The sequence below is a fragment of the Hylobates moloch genome, unplaced genomic scaffold (assembly GCF_009828535.3).
Source record: "Hylobates moloch isolate HMO894 unplaced genomic scaffold, HMol_V3 SCAFFOLD_14, whole genome shotgun sequence".
Lineage (NCBI taxonomy): Eukaryota > Metazoa > Chordata > Mammalia > Primates > Hylobatidae > Hylobates > Hylobates moloch.
In genome coordinates, this window is record NW_026652289.1 from 8,879,639 (window position 1) to 8,901,801 (window position 22,163).

Sequence of the window (22,163 nt, forward strand, 5' to 3'; positions counted from 1 at the left end):
AATTCTTTTTACAGATAATTTCTGATGTTATCCCAAAAGCAATGCACTTTAAAAAACGATCAGAATCAAAGAATTTAAACAAAAAGCACTTTTCACCGCATTAATTAAATCATTTGCCAAAATGAAATTTGACTTTCTGCTTATTGGCAAAATCCTCATTTATAACATTTACAAGAGATTTTAACTCAATAAACGAAATGTTAACAGTGCACTGCCCTGCAGTAACGCCCCCCACCCCCACAAACTTTATCTGGGGTCAGCTGTTGATGAGAATAAAAATAACAGGCAGATTCACTTCAGCTTTCAGTCTTTCATTTGCAACCAATCTCCAAGCCCCAGAACCTGCGGGCCGTGCCTTTCCACCCTTCAGCGCGGGGCGCACGGATCTGAATATTTAACACCCGGTTCCAGGACACGCGCCTGGGGAACACCCACAATCCCTCGCGGCCCGCGGAGCCCGGCTGGCGGGTGACCCAGCGCCGCGGCTCCGAGAGAAGCGAGGTCACCCGGCGCTTCCCGAGACCTTGGCCCTAGGCCCAGCTGGCTCTGGGACGCGAGGCAGCCGGGCTGCCGGCCAATCAGCGCTTTGCAGGACTAGCGCGCAGGGGCCGCACCCCTGAGGGTGACCGGAACCCTTCCCGCGGGAAGGGCAGGGAGCGGCGCCTGGGCGCAGACAGAGAAGGGGGCGCCGGCTCTTCAGAACCCCAGGGAGAAAGCGGTGGAGGGCTAGAGTTGAGAAGATTAAGGACATTTGAGGAGGATAGGCATTCCCAAGTTAAAACCTCCTGAAAGACAACTCCATAGGGCGACCCGTCTGCGCCGCACAGCCTGACGGGAGCGTCATCGTTCCTGCGCAGGCTGCAATCGAGAGACGGCCTCGGCCCCGCCCCCAGCCGCGGGGCACGCCGGGAGAGCCGAGCGTTCCTCCCTCCCTCTGCTAACCTGGACAGAAAAGGAGCATTTCCTGCGTAAGACTGTCCCTACGGAAGGGGTGGGGCTAGTTTGGTCCCGCCTTTCATGCCCAGAGGGGGCGGGGTGAACCTTGACAGCGCTTCTGCCATCACTAAGGCCGGCTCCTGTGCCGGAAGGAGGAAGGCGTGGGGCGTTCGCCTCTCGGAGCTAGGGAGTGTGTGCGGCATAGCTGCGAGGTCACGTGAGCCACTGCCGGCAGAGAGGGAAAGGGGCGGGGCCCAGAACGAAGGCGGGAGGCGCCCCTCGTTTCCCTGAGGTCACGCGCAGCCGGAAGTGGCGGCTGCTGCGGAGAGTTGGAGATGGGGACGGCCCTGGACATCAAGATTAAAAGAGCGAATAAAGTTTATCACGCCGGGGTAAGTGGGGGCTGGGGGTGGGGTTGGGCGGGTCTGCAGGTTCCGCTGTCTCCATCGCTCTGCGCACGTCCCGCGTCCCTAGGCGGGGCAGGGCTGTCCGGCCAGGTGCGTCTCCGCCAGGTGGGTGCGTTCCCGCCCCGTGCTTCCCGCGCGAGGCTGGCTGCCCTGCGAGGAGGCCCCAGGGCAGGCGCCGCCGCGGCATCTGCGGGACGTGCAGGGCAGGCGCCCAGCTCCCAGGCTGCGCCTCTTCCCATCTGGCCCCTTGAACACCCGGCGGTGTTGGGCTCTCAGGCTTGAGGTCCCTCAGTGAGCGCTGAGGGCGGAGGAGTTGACGACCAAACTCCCCTTTCCTTCTCTCCTAAGGTGACCGCAAAGGTCTAATGAACGAGAGCTAAAACAAACCTTGGAAGCAGAAATGGGTATGTCTGGCGGCAGCATATATTAGATGGCAGTCACTTTTAACAACGTGCTAACGTACTGTGAAAGTTACTGCTTTTTCTGGTTTTATTCTTCGGCTAACATAAAGGATTGACTATTAAAATGCAAGTATAAAAAAGTAAAATCTTGACTATGCCATTAACAGGTTTTGTGACATTGGCCAGTCAGTTAACCTCCTTGGGCCTCAGTGTCCTTATTTGCAAATGAGGGTGTTGTAAGCTTCCTCTAACTCGGGGAATCTCAACCCTCACTCTGCATCAGAATCAGTCACCCTGGAGAATTTTAAAATATGATTGCTTGGGTTCCATTCCCAGCGATACCGGTGATATATGTGCAGCTAGGGCTGAAATTACAGCCCCAACACTCTTTGGAATAAAATTGATCGCAGTGGTTGGTCATATTAATGCAAAGTAATCTCAAAAGGGACAATTTCAGACAAGGGTCTTGGATGGATGCTAAAACTTTTGGGCAAAAGACAGCTAGGGAAGCCTGCTCTTTTTTACACAAGCTCAAATGGTCATCCCCTTGATGGTTAATTACAAAGGGAAAAAGCTGGCCCGTGCCGTGGCTCCCGCTTGTATTCCCAGCACTTTGGGAGGCCGAGGCGGGTGGATTACTTGAGGTCAGGAATTCCGGACCAGCCTGGCCAACATGGTGAAACCCGGTCTCTACTAAAAAATACAAAAATTAACCGGGCATGGTGGCGGACGCCTGTAATCCCAGCTACCCGGGAGGCTGAGGCAGAAAAATCTCTGGAACCCGGGAGGCGGAGGCTGCAGTGAGACGAGATTGTGCCACTGCACTCCAGCCTGGGCAACAGAGTGAGACCCCGTCTCAAAAAAAAAAGAAAAAGGGAAAAAGCTACCTTTATAATGGAGAAATCTAGTAGTCACACTCCTCTAGCCAAGCACAACAATGAACACCACTTTACCATCACAACTAATGAGACGACTGACATTCGGTACCCCTTGGCATGATGCACAGAGAAGGCTACAACTCACCTATGTAGTATTCCTGCCAAAAATGTTTAATCCGTATCAGTTCATAAGGAAACAATGAGGAATATCCAAATTGAGGGGCATTCTGTGAAACAAGTAGCGTGGATTCTTCGGAAATACCAGTGTCAAAAAATAAAGGCCAGATAATTTTTGTAGACTAAAAGACTAAAGGGACATGAGAACCAAATAGAATGCTTAATTTCTGATAAAATATAAATTCGACTATGGACTATAATTGTTGTGTATTGGTGTTGAATTTCTCCAGTGTAATATTTATATTTTGGTTATGTAGAATACTCCATATGCTGAAATATTTAGGATCAAAGTGTCAAGCCGTAGACTGTGCACATATGTTTATGCACATATGTGTATAGGAGAAAGAAAGTGAATCTGGCAAAACACTCACAGTTGCTGAATGAAGTTAAAAGCTACATGGGTCTACTTTGTATTCTTTTTAAAAACAGCTTTATAGAGATAATTTAAAATACGAAATGTACCCTTTGAAAGTATACAATTCAGTAGTTTTTTAGTGTATTTGCAGAGTTGCGCATCCATCACCACGATCTAATTCTAGAACATTTTTACCCCAAAAAGAAACCCTGAACCCATTAGCTGTCACTCCTCATTCCCCCTCCCTCCTGACTCCTGGCAGTCACAAATTGACTTTGTCTCTGGAGTTGCGTATTCTTGACATTTCATATAAATGGAATCGTACACTATGTGGCCCTTTTGACTGACAGGCTTCTTTTACTTCGAGTAATGTTCAGTGTTCATGCTTGTCATAGCATGAGTCAGTTCCTCATTCCTTTTTATGGCTGAATAATATTCCATTGTATGGATAGATCATATTTTGTTTAACCACTGGTCTCTTGATGGACATTGGAGTTATTTCTACCTTTTCGCTATTAATAATGTTATGAACATTCTAGTACAAGTTTTTATGTGAGAGGATGTTTTCATTTCTCTTGGATATATACCTAGGAGTGGATTTTGCTGAGCTACTTTAACTTTTTGAAGAGTTGCCAAATTGTTTTCCAAAGTGTCTGCACCACTTCACAGTCTACCAGCACTGTATGACAGTTCCAATTTTTCCACTACTTTGTATTCTCATAACTTTTCTGGAGCTTGGAAATGTTTCAAAATAACAATGGGAGGGCAGTGACAGGAGACTATATATGCACTTAACTTTAGTATTCATTATTTCATTAACAAGTTAGCACATTCTCTTCAGAAATGTTACTCCAGCTGGGATGCTGAGATATTGTCTGTGGTTTTAAATATGATACAAGTAATGAAAAGTACATTAGAAAAGACACAAGCAATGGAATGGTAAAGTTGCCCCAGCGAAAGTCATACACAGCCCGGACCACTTCCTGCGGGTCACAGAGTTGAAGACAGAGTCAGCTCTGTCCCTCTAGACTACATCTCCTGGTGCTAGTATCAGGAACAGAATCCGCAATTGATGGCTGAAGGCAGCTTCTGTCAACCTTCAGTCACTTTTTACACTTACATGCATTTTAAAGGAAACCTTATATGGTGAATATAAAAGAAAAACCAGTATAACTTCCAAATAGATGGTTGCTATGTTTTTTTGAAAGGCGACAGAAAAGAGAAAGTTATTAAACTAATTAATCAATTGACAAAAATCTCTGACATGTGTGCCCATGACTCATGTGCTAGACTCCATGATCTGTGATTCAGGGTAGGTGGAGTAGGCAGCCAGCACTGTCATGGCTGCTTTCCAAGCCCCACAAAGCAGGATCCTTGCTGTCTGGTCCTTGAGGAGGCCTCATTGACCGCAGACAGTGCATATGTCACATCTAGTTCGCACTGTGGTTGTGGGAGAAGCGGCCATTCTCTCCTATCCTCCTCACCCTTAGCTGGCTGCAATGGAGCTGATAGCATACACATTTTCTCTTTTCTCTGTACATCTCAACAGTGACAGTAAAGATTCAGTTACCAAAGATTTGACTTAGCTATGGGCCTGCCAGAGCGCCATGCCTACAATTCTTACGGGTTGCTTGAGGTGGCTGCCACCTACTTTAGCCTGATCCTAAGCAGTGCTATCCCAGGCTTGAGGTCATAAGTGGTTGTCTTTCAAGTGAAACGTGTTTGTCAGTGTAAGCACATAATGCAAGCTTATATTCCAGCAGAGGCTCTGGGGTAGGGTTTGACAGCCAGGCAGTATCACCCTCATTTTTCTAATGAGGAAATGGAGGCTTAGACAAGTTGAAGAATTTCATAACCCAACTAGACAGGTTGAAGAACTTCACCCGACTAATTGGACAGAGTCTGGATTCCAACTCAGATCAGTTCCAGTTCAAAGCATGTCCACTGAACACTCTATTATTCTGCCTCCCTAGGAGTGGCCATTTTTATGCAAAATGGAGGAATTTGTAATATAGAAATGTTGTTATTCATTTCCTAGGAGTGCTGTGAATAACATTGTGATATTTCTTTTTTTTTTTTTTTTTTTGAGACGGCGTCTTGCGCTGTCGCCCAGGCTGGAGTGCAGTGGCGCGATCTCGGCTCACTGCAAGCTCCGCCTCCCGGGTTCACGCCATTCTCCTGCCTCAGCCTCTCCGAGTAGCTGGGACTACAGGCGCCCGCCACAACGCCCGGCTAATTTTTTGTATTTTTAGTAGAGACGAGGTTTCACCGTGTTAGCCAGGATGGTCTCGATCTCCTGACCTCATGATCCGCCGCCTCGGCCTCCCAAAGTGCTGGGATTACAAGCGTGAGCCACCGCGCCCGGCCAACATTGTGATATTTCAATAAAAAGAGACTGATACGACTTCTACTTTGAATATATGCTGATTCTGTTATTGTGCTTTTCAGTATCTTAGTTGTGGAAGCATTTGAAAATGGCTTGATTCTGTGGACACCAGAGAAACCTAAGTTATACTTAGATTTAAAATTGACCTTTTTTTAAGAAAAAATACTCATTGACAAAATGATTTTTAAAAAATTACAGTTGAAGCATTTAAAAAATATAAACGTTAAAATGTAATATCCCGGCTGGGTGTGGTGGCTCACGCCTGTAACCGCAGCACTTTGGGAGGCCGAGGTAGGCAGATCACTTGAGCCCAGGAGTTTGAGACCAGGCTGGCCAACGTGGCGAAACCTCATCTCTACTAAAAATACAAAAATTAGCTGGGTGTGGTGCATGCCTGTAATCCCAGCTACTTGGGAGGCTGAGGTATGAGAATCACTTGAACCGGGGAGGTGGAGGTTGTGGTAAGCCAAGATCACACCACTGCACTCCAGCCTGGGCAACAGAGCAAGACAATGTCTCAAAAAAAAAAAAAAAAAAAATTTAACGTGCTACAGAAGAAGGTAGAATGAAAAGTCAAGTCTCCTTACTCTTCCTGACTCCTTTTCTGCCCTTGGACGTATCCACTGATGATTTGTGTAGTGTTCCAGACACGTGTGCCCACACACGCAACTTGTTCTTTTGCTTAATAATGTACCTTTATCTTGGATACCTTTTCATATTAACATTTTCATCAGTCCCATTCTTTTTTATATTATTTAATCAATCAACTTCATTCAGCCAATGTATGTTGATCTCATGAGAGTTACAGGTTAGTAGAGATAGGCAAATATATAAAATAAAAGATGATTAAAAAGATGATCAAGTGCTCAAATAAGAGCGTCTGTGATGTACGAAGGAGCATAAATTAGAGTATAGTCATCTGGGGTGTAAAGGGAGAAGCTGGGGGCCCTTCTGGAGCTTCATCAAACCTAGTTTTGAAACCTATTAGGAGCTAGTTTGAAAATCAAGTGTTAAACTAAGTGCCCACCATGCACTGCTGGTTTCAGTCATGAGGAATAGACAGTGTAAACCTAGTGAAGAAGAGCTTGCAGACATTTGGGACGCAACCTGAGTCCTATAGACTGTTTCTTTTACCCGATTGACCAGGTGTTGATGGTTGCTCATCCTCAATCTAATCTGGCAGCAATAGCAGTTTTTTAATGTGACTTAGGTTGACTGTCTTTCCAAAATATTTCGTTTTCTTAGGGTTTATTATGTTCTTTTTTTTTTAAACTTTGTAAGTTGGCTGTTCAGCATATTGAATTGTAGCCTCCTTTTTAAAAATGTAGACATTTCCCACTAAGTACTACTCTAAAGTAGTACTTCGTACATTATTTTATTTTTGTTTTTAATAGGTGAGTGAATTATTGTAATGCAAACCCTTGTAACCCTACCCACATCCTGCTGGAGAGGAGACTGGAAGTAGAATCACTCCACCTAGATTCTGGGAGAAGACACTGCTCCCAAGGACCTTGATGAGGTTTCATGGTTTGGTAACCTCATGCACTGTGGGAATGTCAGAGGACCCCGAGATAATGCACTGCCGTGTCTGAAAATTGTGTCCCACAAGATTTGATTCGTAGTATTTTCTATTATTGTAAAACTTAAAGTATCTTCTAATTTCCATTTTTTTTTGACATGAGTTGTATAGAAATGTGTGCTTCCGTTTCTGTTATAGCAACAACTCTTGTCACCCATAGCCTTATAAAAATTCCTAATTTTAATGTTTAAATTTTAGAAACTTTCTTACAAGCAGAATTACAAAAAGAGTAACTAACAAGAAAGTGAGATTATGATGGGATAACGGAATGTCAAGTCTAATTGTCAGAAAAAGACAGAATAACATGGGAATGACAATCAAAATGGACTAAGGACTTAAATCTAAGATCTGAAACTATGAAGCTACCGAAAGAAACATGGGGGAAATGCTCCAGGACATTGGTCTGGGCAAAGATTTCTTGAGCAATACCTTAAAAGGACAGGCAACCCTAGCAAAAATGGACAGATGGGATCACATCAAGCTAAAAAACTTCTACACAGCAAAGGAAACAAAGTGAACAGAATAACATGGGAATGTTTTCTGTAATTTAGTAGTAACTGGCAGTAATTTACAAACACATTTTATGTATACTGCTGTCATTGCACTGATTACCTTCTGTTGTAGTGACTTTGTTCTATTAGTCCACTCAATTAAAATATTTGGTTTTGTTTATCCTTGTATTCGTGGGCCTGGCAGTACTTACCACTTAATAGGTGCTCAAAAACTTTATTAAATGATGAGTTGAAGCCCTGAAACATTTAAACAAAATGCATAAGACTGATAGTTTTATAAATGCATTGATCAAAAAGGGGAAACTATGGTATTGTAGGCACATTATGGGTTTTGCTTCGTAATTATAAATAATATTCTAGGTATCAATTCCAGGCAGATGTTGATAAGATTTATTCTTATTTTGACATAGCCCCAGAGCTACACATTGCACCCACCATTACTTGTATTTGCTTTAGAATAGTTATTCTTAAGATCATGATTCAAATAAATTGGGATTAGAGATTCCAGAATTCCTATAAATATGGTTTTCTCTCTGATTCAGGAATGGAATATAATAGAAAATTGTCCAAGGTTTGATTTTCCAGGGTCTTCATCCCAGTTCCTGTGGCTCAGCGCGAATATAGACCTTTTCTCCAAGCTTGCAGCACTGCTGTTGGGGCACCTTCTCCCTAGGCATCCTTCCACTTGGGTAGAAAACTTCTTTTCTTAAGTATTTTATTAAGATGAAATCACGCTATGTTGCCCAGGTTGGTCTCAAACTCCCGGCCTCAAGCAATCCTCCTGCCTTGGCCTGACAAAAGTGTTGGGATTACAGGCACGAGCCACCACGCCTGGCCTAAAAACTTGACTTCTGTTTCCAAAGACCCATGGGTGATATGAGATAATCAGGAATTGTGTTAAACATTCCCTAATTCCCTACTTCCAGTGAAAGATTAAATTTCCCATGGAAACACCTAACTAATACTGTTTTATAACTAGGTAGACTAGGATAGCCTTTTCCAGCTCACAGAGTGCTTTAATCCTTCCATATACTGTTAAGAGGTAGCGTTTTCTCCGTTTTGTGGTTCAGAAGACTGAGGCCCAGAGAGTTCAGGGACATGCCAGGGGGACTGATGATAGCAAATATTTGAAGTTGCATCTTTTTATTCCTAAATCCAGGATTCTTTGTTCCGGGTCTTAATTCTCATCTGTAGGATGGAGATGATACCTACTCAAAGGCTGTATTTTAAAAATTAAATGAGATAGTGTTTTAAGACACTTATCCTAGCTTCCAACACCTCGTGGGGGCCACAGTAATAGGTGGTGGCATTGTCATGTTCTTTTCCACACTCCGAAGTCTGTTCACCCTTAGAATTGCCCTTTGTGTGCCACAACGCTAGTTAAGTTAGTACACCCTCCAAATGGCATAATGAGTGCTTGTCAGATGCTTCACAGATTGTCAAATATGTGCCCACTGTCTCTGTCTACTTGGAGGAAGGAGAGTCAGTGACCAAGGAGAACATACGGAGGTGACAGAGTTTTTGGCCGTGAGAGCCGAGTGTGATTTTGGTATTGCTGCAACTCCTTTGTTTAGTGCAGTAGATGTGCTCTTGATCAGAAAGTTGGACTCAAATGCATTGTAAATTACTGTGTGTCTTGGAACGCTGTAGGGGAGCTTATTGGTTAGAAAAATCCTGCAGTAAATCTTTCTGTAGTGTAAATATAATTCATTTGTTTTTATAAATTCAGAATGTTTTACATTCTTAAATTCTGGCACATGTACTCATGAAAATGACATTGTTAAGTATTATGGTTGTGAAAAACATAAATAAGAGATTTACTCCCCAGCATAGCCAGGTTACAATGAGAAGAAATTTATACACTGTGGACTGAGTACTGTTACCTTAAGAACCTCAATACTACCTTAATTTGGCATTCCTGTAATTTCTTATGAAAAAAGAAGGAGAAACCCTATACATAACAGTTCATTATTATGAAGAAAAATTGCAAAGCTAAAATGCTAGGTTTTTTTTTTTTTTTAAGCTTAAATATTCTACTTTAACCTGCTGGATTCTTAGTAAATGAATGATCAGTTGTAACAGTGAATGCTTGTTGTAAGGACTCAGGGTATAAAAATTTAAATCTTTGAGCTAGGAGAGATCTTAAGGTAATTTTGAGAGGTATGAACCTTTTAGGAATACAGTCATCCAAACTTTAAGTAGGTCTCTTTTTCTGCTAATAACCTAATACTCCTGAAAAAGCTTGTCTGTTAAATCATAACCTAAACTCTTATATAATGCATAAGAAGCATTTTCAGAATTATCCGAGATTGTCTGAAAACTGGGATGTGATAAAAAGTGTTCATGTAGTTCTCCACTTGGTGTTTGTTGCTGCAAATCTCGTACCAGCCTGGGCCTGAGCATTGGTAAAGCCTGCTTGACCACCGCGGCGTGTTTCGATACTGGACAGGTCTCAGCCTGTTTTGCACACCCTTCACCCTTCACCCCCTGCAAGCTGCTTGCTAGATCTCCCTCGGCCACGGTGGTGGGCTTTTCCTCTGCCTCCTCCTAATGCCGAGTCCCCGGTGCAGACTCGCCTCCGTTATGTCATCTAGGAGTCTACTCCGTGTCGCCAGCCATGCCCTCTCAGGCCCGAAACCTGCAGCCTACACCTTCTGCCTGTTAACAAAGGAAGGAAAAAGGAGAAAACTTTATTATCCAGGTAACAATATGTAGACTGAGGACACGTAGCTTCCAGGAAAACGAAAGCACGGAAGCCTGGGGTCCCCACTGCGCGTTCATTAGGTTCGGGGTACTGGGAATGCTCGGCGCATGCGCAGAGGTAACACACGTCACATCGCATGTTCGTTTTGGCGCCGGGTTTTAACACTAAAAAGGGGATGCGGCTCTGTATGTGGAAAGGTGAATGGCAGGGCACGGAGACGCTTTGTGTGCGCAGTCTCTGTGAGCCGGCTGCAACTAGCTTGGGAACTGCAGCGCGGATCAGGAAAGGATGTTTGCAAGGTGCCTCCTGTGCAATCGGTGCTGCTGCCGGACCCCGGGGCGGAGGCGCCCGGGTCAGTGGCACTCACTGAAGTTGCTGGGCAACGTTTTCCTAGAACGGGTTTCTGCTGGCTGCAGGCAGATCTCATGGCAGTTAGCCTCGTAGTGTGAACAGTGTGGGGGTATGTGAGCAACCCTTCCCCCTGCTGTGGCCGCTTACTCTCTTCGCGAGGGGTCTCATCTCCGCCACACTGGCCAGCTGGGGCCGCGGGTACCATGTGCAGCGCAGCGCAGGCTGGTGGGCGCTGCCGGCTGGTGGGCGCTGCATGGTGCTTCACTGTCCCCTGCCCCGTGGCCCCGCTCCCCGCTTGGTGCCCCACCCGGAGGCAGCAGAGCCCATCTGTTCTGTCTGGATCCAGTTTCCAATCCAGCTAACGCCGACTTTCCTTTCCGCCGGTCCCAGCTGTCTCCTGTCCTGAGAAGTCGTGGCTGCCATTGCCCTTGCTGCCCCTTTGTCCCCGTCCTCCCATGCCTCTGGTACCCTCGCTCCCCACTCCTTTCCCTCCCCTCCAGTCCTTTCTTCCGCTCTTGCTTGGGCTGACCATGAGCAAGGCAGGGTTGTGAAAAGCTGGAAGGGGAAGCCAGTTTGCCATTTGCTTTCCGCTTTCATTTCAGCCACGCTGGAGTTTGTGACGCCCTAACGCTCCCCATTTCACGCGTTCCTTTTTTCATCAGGTCGTTGTTATACAGACAGGCAGTGCTTTTACTGCATGTGGCTACACCCCCACCCCAACCCAGTTACTTTTCTAGGTTTAAGCTTCCGTTCAGAAAACAGATTGACTTGTTAGCCATCGGCTAGATAGGCTGACCTGCGTCCCCTCCCGGAGAGCACAAAGGCCAGACGCTTCGGAAGAGCGTGTGGTCCACACGTCACCTGCGGACAGGGACTCGCCCACGAGAAGCCGCTACGGCCGAAACTCAGAGGGAACCTTGCCTGTTTGCCTGTCCAGAGCTCAGGCAGAGGTCAGTTGACCTCAGATCCTGATCCTTTTTTATTTTTTCCAGAGCATTTTCTAGATCAGTTGTTTACAGACCTCATTTTGGGAAACCGCACTTCCTGTTTTTACATATATTTGCTTTTTTTTTTTTTTTTTTTTTTTTGAGACAGAGCCTCACTCTGTCACCCAGGCTGGAGTGCAGTGGTGCAGTCTCAGCTCACTGCAGCCTCTACCTCCCAGGTTCAAGCGATTCTTCTGCCTCAGCCTCCCGAGTAGCTGGGATTACAGGTGCGTGCTACCACACTTGGCTAATTTTTTATTTGTAGAGCCAGGGTTTCCGCATGTTGCCCAGGCTGGTCTCAAACCCCTGGGCTCAAGCGATCTTCTGGTCTCAGCCTCCCAACCACCATGCCCAACTCCATATTTACATTTTTAAATTATAAAATGGTAAAACTTTATTACCACGAATAAAAGAAAAAAGTATGTCATACAAACGCAAATATGTAAAGATGTAATTTTTGTAAAATACTTCTTATTGTCCTCTAACTTAGCTACACAGAACACTTTATGGACATGTTTACATAGTGAGCAGCCATGAAAAAGACTGCCTGGGCTTTTTATTGTCTGTAATAGCTTGCTCTGTCACTTGTTGGCAGAAAACAAATCCAGGCTCAGAGAAATAGTGCCTTTCCACGGTGATAGAAAATAGATTTTACCTTTCATCTGGTAAGTTACAAGTGGTTGTTTCCTTATAAATAAGTCAATAAAATGAACATCGTTTAGGATAAAGATTTTCCAAGAAAGCAATGAAACCCTTTTATTAAATGAAGTCTTATATAAAATTCTAATGTCAATTTTAATAATACATATTAAAATACTTTATTTTATAAACAGATAAAAGCAGAGCTGTTCTACTTTAAGTGAGAATATCTATTTCCTCCCTGCCTTCCCTGACTCTTCCTCACATCCCAAAGTGGCTGCTGAGGTGTCTTCACAGGCCTACGGCCAGTGGTTCTCTTGTAAAGTATTAGTTATAGGATGTCGTGACCAGCGAGAGGCAACAAAGTTGAAGTTTTTTCATGCCAACCCATTTAATTTGGTCCTATGTCAAAACTTACAAGTTCTGTTAGCTTTCAGATATAATACAGTGCCTAGGGCTGGGCACGGTGGCTCATGCCTGTAATCCCAGCACTTTGGGAGGCCAAGGCAGGCAGATCACCTGAGGTCAGCAGTTGAAGACCATCCTGACCAACATGAAGAAACCCCATCTTTACTAAAAATACAAAAATTAGCCTAGTGTGGTGGCGGGCACCTGTAATCCCAGCTACTCAGGAGGCTGAGGCAGGAGAATCACTTGAACCTGGGAGGCATAGGTTTCAGTGAGCTGAGATTGCACCATTGCACTCCAGCCTCTATCTCAAAAAAAAAAAAAAAAATGCAGTGCATAGAATGAGGCTTTAAAGGCCGGGCGCGGTGGCTCACGCTTGTAATCCCAGCACTTTGGGAGGCCGAGGCGGGCGGATCGCGAGGTCAGGAGATCGAGACCACGGTGAAACCCTGTCTCTACTAAAAAAATACAAAAAATTAGCCGGGCGTGGTGGCGGGCGCCTGTAGTCCCAGCTACTCGGAGAGGCTGAGGCAGGAGAATGGCGTGAACCCGGGAGGCGGAGCTTGCAGTGAGCCAAGATTGCGCCACTGCACTCCAGCCTGGGCGACAGAGCGAGACTCTCTCAAAAAAAAAAAAAAAAAAAAAAAAGAATGAGGCTTTAAATAGTTTGCCTTTATTTACTGGAGCATTTAAGCCAAAAAGGTGCAGACTCACCAGTTTACTGACTATCCTTGGATAGTTTCTGCCATTTTCCTCCTTGAGAATTTACTCAGCTGGGGCTCTTGGACTAGCAGTCTCAGCAAGAGCTGGTGGGCTCTGGAGACCTTCACTGTTGTCCTACTTACTTGTCCTGGGAACTTGAGCTGGGAAGGACAACATGAGATTGTGGCCGTTTTGCTTCTGATAGGAGCAAGCTGTCCTGACCCTGGATTACTGATGCTCAGACAGAATTGACCTCTGGGTAGCTGTGAGGGTTACACCTGCTGTGTGTGCTCTGATCCGTTGGGCGGGTCTCTGGTGGCCGGTAGCATTGGCTCACATGCTTTCCAGTGATGGCAGAGGTCCCTTCATCCTCACTATCGTTCCCCCATGACAGTGTCTTATTTACGTTTATGGTTTTACTGTCACATGCCAGGCATGATTTCAGCCCAAAATTAGCTTTTCCTTTGTTTTATCAGAAAGAATTATTTAAGACAATTTCTGTAAAACCCAAATCTTCACCTTTGGGAAAGGAGCAGCAGTCCCGTCAATGGAAAATTAGGAGTCGATGGGCAGAAATCCCATTCTTCAGTAATCATCAGGAAAAAAACTGAGCTTTTTCTAATCTAAAAAAAATACAGTCATGATAGTTTGACCATGTGCTTCAGATTTTAAAAGACCATTTTGTAACTTGAAAATATATATTTTTACTTGCTAAGAAAATGCAGCTAATACAAAAGAATGTCTTCTGCCCCTTCTTCTCTACTGCCCCATGAACAATGCCCAGAATTAATCACATGACATTCTCCACATCTCACAGTAGTTTCATAGAGCAGCCTTAGGTGATCTGTCCCCAGAGCCTACCCTGGATTAACCTGAAGCAGAGACCCTGTTCCGTACTGCTTAATTAACACATGATCTGCCTTACAGTGCTGTTTTTGCTGAGCTCTTTCTTTCTTTTCTTTTCTTTTTTTTATCTAGACAGAGTTTTGCTCTTGTCACCCAGGCAGAATGCAATGTCTCGGCTCACTGCAGCCTCCGCCTCCCGGGTTCAAGCAATTCTCCTGCCTCAGCCTCCCAAGTAGCTGGGATTACAGGTGCCCGCCACCATGCCTGGCTGTTTTTTATATTTTTAGTAGAGATGGGGTTTCATCATGCTGGCCAGGCTGGTCTTGAACTCGTGACCTCAGGTGATTCGCCTGCCCCGCCCTCCCAAAGTGCTGGGATTACAGGCGTGAGCCACCGCCCCCAGCCTGAGCTCTTTCTTTATTTACTTACTTATTTTAGAGATGGGGTCTCGCACTGTTACGCAGGCTGGAGCACAGTGGCACAATCATAGCTCACTGCAGCCTTAAACTCCTGGTTTCAGGTGATCCTCCCATCCTAGCCTCCCAAAGTGGGTTGGGATTACAGGGCGAGCCACCCCACCTAGCCGTGCTCTTGCTTTCTAACAAAGGCCCTTTAGGCTGTTAGCCTCATTTGCTGCTAGACTCGTCTCTTGTCCTCTACTCTGAAGTTTGCCTGCATCCTGGCTTGGATTTGAATGCTGCACTATTGTCATTCATACATGATTTCACTCTGACTGGGATTTCAATCTGATGGCTCTTTGGATTGTTCATATGTAAGTGTGGGCAGGCTCTACAGAGCATTTTCTTTGGCAGACTCCCTGTGTTCCACGGTCATTACTTTGGCCTGTAATTATGCCAACTCCAGGCTCCTTTGTAATTGGAGCCCTCCTAAATGTTTGGTTTATAGTCTGAAATCTTTACATGCACTTATGCCAATAGTTCCAAATGAATGTCAACTTTGTAAACCTACAAGTTGGAATGTTGTTTCTTGAATAGTCCTTATCCGAAATGCTTGGGACTAGAGGTGTTTTGGATTTTGGAATTTTTTTCAGATTTGGAGTATTTGTAGATACTTAATGGTTGAGCATCCCTAATCCAAAAATCCAGAATCCGAAATGCGGGTCTTCTTTGAATGTCATGTCAGTGCCCAGAAAGCTTTGGACTATGGAACGTTTCAGATTTCAGATTTTCAGACTAGGGATGCTCCATCCATATTGAAATCTGAAATCAGGTAGTCTCTATTAACATAATTTTGTCAATATGTGCTATCTAACTCCTGAAGCCACACAACACACAATGATTAGAATTTAATACTCTGCTGCTAAAGACCCTGCATATTCTTACTTTTATTAATGTTTACCTTTTATGAATAGTATTTTTCCCTTTCTTCTAAACTTTTATTCAGTGGCTTCAGTTTCTTTTCCAGGCTCTCAAGAAAGTTTCAGATCTTGAAGTTTCACATCACACTATTGGACAGTATGCTTTTTGTCAGCCCATTTTACTTGGTATTGATGCCTGTGTCTAAACTATGCCATACTTAGAAGGAACCAGCTATGTTTTACCATGTTCTGCCCCAGAATGTGATACTAAAACATAAGCCCCCAGAGCATGGGCTTCACCTGTTGTGTTCCCTGCCATGTCCAAGTGCCTAAAACAGTGTCTGACACAGCAAGCATGCCAAACAAGTTGTCAAATGATGGTATTATTTCTCTATATTGGCAGCACATGTACGTAAGCCATGTAAATTGATATCTTGTTATTTTGTTACAGTGTCATTGCTAGTGAACTAACTTTTGTAGATTTTACTTAAACATTAATCAATTTTAGAATATGACTTAATTGTCCAGAAAGTAGTATAACTATTTCCTCCTATACATGATAATTTCTGTGTTTTTTAAAAACAGGTATAATTACAAACAGTAGATGACTCTTTTCAGTATAAAGTTCCTTGAGACTGTAGCCACCCACAATTCAAGATATGGAACAGATCTGACACCCCCCAACTTCCCTTGTGTTCCTTTGTAGCCCCTGTTTTCAGTCCCTATAGTTTGCTTTTTCCAGAATGTCACGTAACTGGCATAAATATGATTATGTGCTTTGTAGCCTTTGAATCTGGCTTTATCATTAGCATAATGCATTTTGTTCGGATTCATCCAGGTTGTGTGTTAATAGTTCATTCGTTTTGATGGCCGACTTGTCCACCCTTGCATAGTTGTATCACAGTTCGTTCATCTATTCACCTGTAGAAGACGTTTGGGTGATTACGAATAAAGCTGCCAAAAGCACTTGGGCATGATTTTTGTGTGAGCATAGCTTTCATTTCACTTGGGTTTTAAACTCTAGGAATGGGGTGGCTGAGTGGCATTGTCTTAGTTTTTTTGTTTGTTTGTTTCTGTACCAGGAAATGAACTGCTTTGGAGTGTCCCAGTTTAAATGATAGTTTGGAGACGGTGTATTCCATGCAAAATTCTCTTTCCTGAAACTTAAGTAAATATCACGTAATACTGGCCATTACTTACCATGTGGAGAACTATCTGGGGATTGTTTATCCTGTTTTTCAAACCAGACGGAAAACAGTGATATAAAATAGTGGAGATGGGGAGACCCAACACATTGAAATCTCTTTAATGTTTCTGATTTCCGCTTTCTAATCAAAATGGGTCTCTCAGTGCTACCAAGGAAGGGTAGAGTGTTTCAACAAGCAATTAATTGTCTCACTCATGTTTTCCCACCCAGCTCAGTAACTTACCTTGGTGTTTTGTTTTCATGTTAGTTCACTACTTAGTGCATTTGGTCCTCATTGGTAAATAAAAAGGCATCTCACTGTAGGTGTACCGGATCTTTAGACCAAATGGGATGTCAGAATCTCAGGTAGTTTAGGAGGGAAGGCCTTGTTCAGATATATGCACACGACTGTGGGGAACGAAGATGGGCTGTCATGGTGCATCACACTGCCAGGACCATTGGAAAGGAAAAGCATTGCAGAGAGAATGGCTGAGGCATTGAGGACTTCTACTTTTCTAGCAGTTGTGTTCAAGTCCAAAATAAGAACTAACCCAAAGAAATGTGACTTTTTAACACACAATCTTCAGATCTTTTCTGAGGAGAGACTATTAGGCCCATGGGTTATCAAAATTTAAGAGGCTTAGAACTTTGTACATTGAGGTCTAAAGGCTACCCACTCTGGGATTTTGTTTTATTTAAAAATGGATTCATTATAATAGGTAATCAATTCACAGGGTTCAACATTCATGAATTTCAAGATCGATACCCCCTGCCTCGCCCACCCTATTCATCAAGGGCTTCTCCTGTGGGGCAACCACGGCTATCAATTTCTTGTGATTCCTTCCAAAGATACTGTATGCATCTACAAGTAAATATGTACAAATGTGCTTTTTCTTCCCCTTTTTCACAAATGGTGCAATATACAGCTTAAATTAAAAAAAATAGAATGTATGGGAGTGAAGGGCATAGACTGGACATGCTGATCCATATGCAATAAGGAGTCAGTTCTTAAGATAAATGAAGGAAACTAGCCCTGCACCCCCATATGTACTAGTGTAAATGATCTCCACATTGTTGAAAGAAAACTCACAATTTTCCTATTGTTGGAATTTAGTTTGTCGACCATCTTTTGTTATTTACAAACAGTGTTGCAGTGAATAACTATGTTCATAAGTCATCTCACATCTGCAAATGTATCTGCTGGGCCCATGTGTTTGTAAATGTTTTTGGTCTTGCCAAATAGCCGGCAGGAGGTTGCAACATTTTAGGTTATCCCCAGCAATGCAGAGAAGGCTTATTGCCTCCCTTCTGGCAACACAATATAATGACATTTTTTTGTCTTTGTTTTAATTGCTATGTATCATATTTTTGTTGAAATTGAGCATATTTTTCTGTGTTTAGGAACAATATGCATTCCCTTTTCTGTGAGCTCTTTGTTCAGATCATTTGCCCATTTTTTTTTTCATTTTTTTTTTTGTTTTTTTTTTTTTTTCTTCGTTTTTTTTTTTTTTTTTTTTTTTTCTGAGACGGAATCTTGCTCTGTTGCCCAGGCTGGAGTGCAGTGGCGTGATCTCGGCTCACTGCAGCCTCCACTTCCCGGGTTCAAGTGATTCTTCTGCTTCAGCCTCCTGAGTAGCTGGGATTACAGGTGTGCACCACCACACCTGGCTAATTTTTGTATTTTTGGTAGAGACGGGGTTTCACCATCTTGGCCAGGCTGGTCTTGAACTCCTCACCTCATGATCCACCCACCTCAGCCTCCCAAAGTGCTGGGATTACAGACGTGAGCCACCGCTCCCGGCCTGTCATTGATTTCTTTTAGGCGTTCTTAAAATATTAGGGAAATCAGCCCTTTGCTAATTTGTTATATTCAGTTGCAGGTATTTTAGCTAGTTTATCATTTATATGGTGGTATTGTACATAGTCATATTTGTGGTCATATTTATTCAGAGTTTTGAGTCATTCATAGAAAGGCCTTTCCCACTTTGATATGATAAAAATTATTCTTTGTGGTTTTGTCCAAAGCTTTTATTATTTCAGTTTTTACATTTAAGTATTTGCTACATTTGTCATACACAAAAAGTTTCAGTATGGTCCAACTTAATTTTTTTTTTTTAAGACAGAGTCTTACTGTATCACCCAGGCTGGAGTGCAGTGGCGTGATCTCACCTCACTGCAACCTCCACCTCTTGAGTTCGAGTGATTCTCCTGCGTCAGCCCCCTGAGTAGCTGGGACTATAGGCATGTATCACCATGCCTGGCTAATTTTTGTATTTTTAGTAGAGATGGTGTTTCACCATGTTGGCCAGGTTGGTCTTGAACTCCTGATCTCAGGTGATCCGCCCGCCTCGGCTTCCCAAAGTGCTGGGATTACAGGCATGAGCCACCCCGCCCAGCCCAACTTAATTTTTTTTGGTTGAGTTCTCTGGCCAGTTTTCCAATATCACTTACTGAATATTCCCTCTCTTCCCTATGGATTTTAAATGCTACCTTTATCAAACATTAGCTTCCCATACTATCTGAGTCTATTTCTAGACTTTTGTTCTATTGATCTTTCAGCCTGAACATGTGTCCTGTACGACACTGTGTAAAGTATAGTAGCATTGTAATAGCTCACAGGGCTAGTTTCTCCAATTTTCTTCTTTTCAGATTTATCATTGCATATAAACTTCAGAATCAGCTTGTCTAGTGTATCCCTCCCACTCCCGCCATCTCCCCCTCAAAAAGAAAGACAATTGTGGTGTTATTTTCTTTTAAGATTAGGTTGCCTTTATAAACCAACTTCTGGGAAAGTAGACTTGTTAAGGGCGTTAAATCTTTCCCATTCAAAATCCAGCATAGTTGGCCATTTCTTCAAATTTTCTTTTGTGGCTTTCAGGCATGTTTTAAGTTTTGTCATCTGGGAGTTTTAGACATTTCCTGTTAAATTGACTTATAATATTTTAACTTTTTGTTCCTTTTGAAAATAAGGCCATTTCTTCCATTGTGTCTTCTCACTAGTTGTTGGTTTATATGTGATACCTACTGGTTTCTCTGTGTTAATTTTGTACCCAGCTGTCATCTTTTCTGAAGCTCTCTTCATGTTGTTAGTAGTTTTTCAGTGGATTCCTTTGGGTTTCTTCAGGTATACACTCATATCATGTGCAAGTAGTGATCATTTTACCTCCTGCCTTTGAATTACCTCTTTCTCTCTCTAGTTTTATTGTATTAACTAGTACCTGCAGAACGTTAATTGTGGTGATAGTGAACATCCTTCTTTTTTTCCTGACTTAAATGGATGATACCTTGTTTTCTCATTAAGTTTGATGCTGGCTTTGGGGTAAGGTAGATATATTTGGTCATCCTTCTATTATTTTACTAAGAATTTTATTAAGAATGCATAAATTTTATCAAATGCCTTTTCAGCATCTATGGAGATGACTATATATAATTTTTCTCTTAATAGCTGTTAATATGAGTTGTATTACCAGTTTTCTCATTATTGAACTACGCTTATATTCCTTGACCAAATTCTACTTGGTTATGTATAGTGTTGTTTTAAGTTGCTACTGGATTGCATTTGCTAATATTTTATTTAGGACCTTTGCGCTGGTATTTACAAATGATAGTCTAGTTTTCTCTCTTCTCTCTCCTGTCTCTCTCTCTCTGTGTAGACTTTTGTCTTATTTTGCTGTCATTGTTATGTTTGCTTTATTTTTTTTTTAAGTTCCTTGCTTTCTAATAGTTTTATAGTGGAATTTTCTGTTCTTTACACAGAAGAATTCAGGGAATGATCTCCTGTGAAGCTGTCGGGTTTGGGGGCCTTATTTAGAACTTTATTTTTTCTATGATGATTGATTTGCTTGGATTTCATGTCTCGGAGTGATTTTGGATAAGTTATATTTTCCCAGAAAATAATTCACTTAGCTTTTCAAATTTACTTACCTACAGTTGAATAGTGTTGAATATTATCTTTTAATTACCTCCATTTTTCTAGTATTTCTGCTCTTATTTCTTATTTTGGATATTTGTGTTTTTCTTTTTTGATTAGATTATTTAATAATTTGCTTTGTTCCCCCCCGCCCCACCCCCAGAAGAAAGACTTATTGGACTTATTAAGGGATCAGTTTGGCCAATTTTTAAAAGTATGTCATGGGCACTGAAAAGAGCATATTCTCTGTTTTCAGTGTATAGAGATCTATGTATGCCAGTTCGTTATACCCTGTTGATATGTAACGTAGGTCTTCTGTATCCTTGTTTCTTTCTGTCTACTCTATTGGTCATGATCTGTAAATTAACATCTCCCACAACGAATTTGTTTTACTCAGTTTCTCCTTAAATCTATTCCCTGTAGTTTTTGCTTTACAAGTGTTCACACTGTTTGAGCCGCAGATAGTAAATACCACATGTCTTTTTCTTTTTTTAGAGACAGGGTCTCGCTATGCTGCCCAGGCTGGTCTTGAACTCCTGGGCTCAAACAATCCTCCTGCCTTGGCCTCCCAAAGTGCTAGAATTGCAAGCATGAGCCACCACACCTGGCCTCACAAGTCTTTATTGTGAGTTGCTCCTTTAGAATTGTAAAGTACCCTTTGTCTTGTTTAATCCTTCATTCTCTGAATTCAGCATTGTCTGATATTAAGATGACAATCCATGCCTTCTTTCTTTGCCTTTGCTTATCCTTTCTTTTTTATCCTTTCCAAATCCACCATCCACCCCTGCCATTTTAGGTGCTTCTCTGTTATACAACATACAATTGGGTTTTGCCTTGTAATGTAATATTAATGTCTGTTTTTGAATAGGCATTAATTTGGCTCATTTGTTAATATGACATATGTTTGGCATTAATTCTGTCATTCCTGCTTGGTTGGGGGAAATGTGTTTTTAAGTAGCTTTTGAAACATCTTTCTGCAGTCTGTCTTGTTTGCTTTATGTTGTTTGTATGATTTTCTAGTCATCTGGAGTTTTATTTTTGTTTTAACTGTTACCCTTGCAACTTTTTATTGTACCTGAATCTTCACATTTTAGACATTATTTATTAATTTCCTACTGTGAACAATGGTAAATTCGCATATTTCCTCTTTCCTTTTCCCTTTCTTCCCACTACTACCTGATCTTAGTTACTTATAGTATTCGTTGTTGTTTACTTCTGTTAAGTTTATTTGTACAACATTATTTGATTTATTAATTTTAAATCAGCACTGTCCAGTAGAGCTCTCTGTGATGATGTGAATGTACTTCTTATCTGCTCTGTCTCTTACGATAGCCACTGGCCATAGTGTGGCTATTAAACATTTGAAATGGAAGGACCTGAATTTTAACTATTAATATAAGTTTAAGTTTCAATAGTCACATATGGCTTACAGCTACCATACTGAAAAGTGTAGACCAGGTGCGGTGGCTCACACCTGTAATC

The 22,163-nt window shown here is 42.7% G+C and overlaps 1 protein-coding gene across 3 annotated transcripts in view; it reads left to right on the forward strand.

Annotated features, from left to right (window-relative positions):
- Positions 1 to 452: 452 nt before the first annotated feature.
- Positions 453 to 22,163, forward strand: part of VPS26C (VPS26 endosomal protein sorting factor C) — a 45,278-nt gene continuing 23,567 nt past the window's right edge. For 2 of the 3 annotated variants that reach the window (XM_032175151.1, XM_058427504.1), the window contains exon 1: positions 453 to 1,328. In XM_032175151.1, coding sequence (XP_032031042.1) covers positions 1,272 to 1,328 — 57 coding nt within the window. In that variant the 5' untranslated portion in view covers positions 453 to 1,271. The remainder of the gene's footprint in view (positions 1,329 to 22,163) is intronic. The other variant, XM_032175150.2, reaches the window with a different exon arrangement.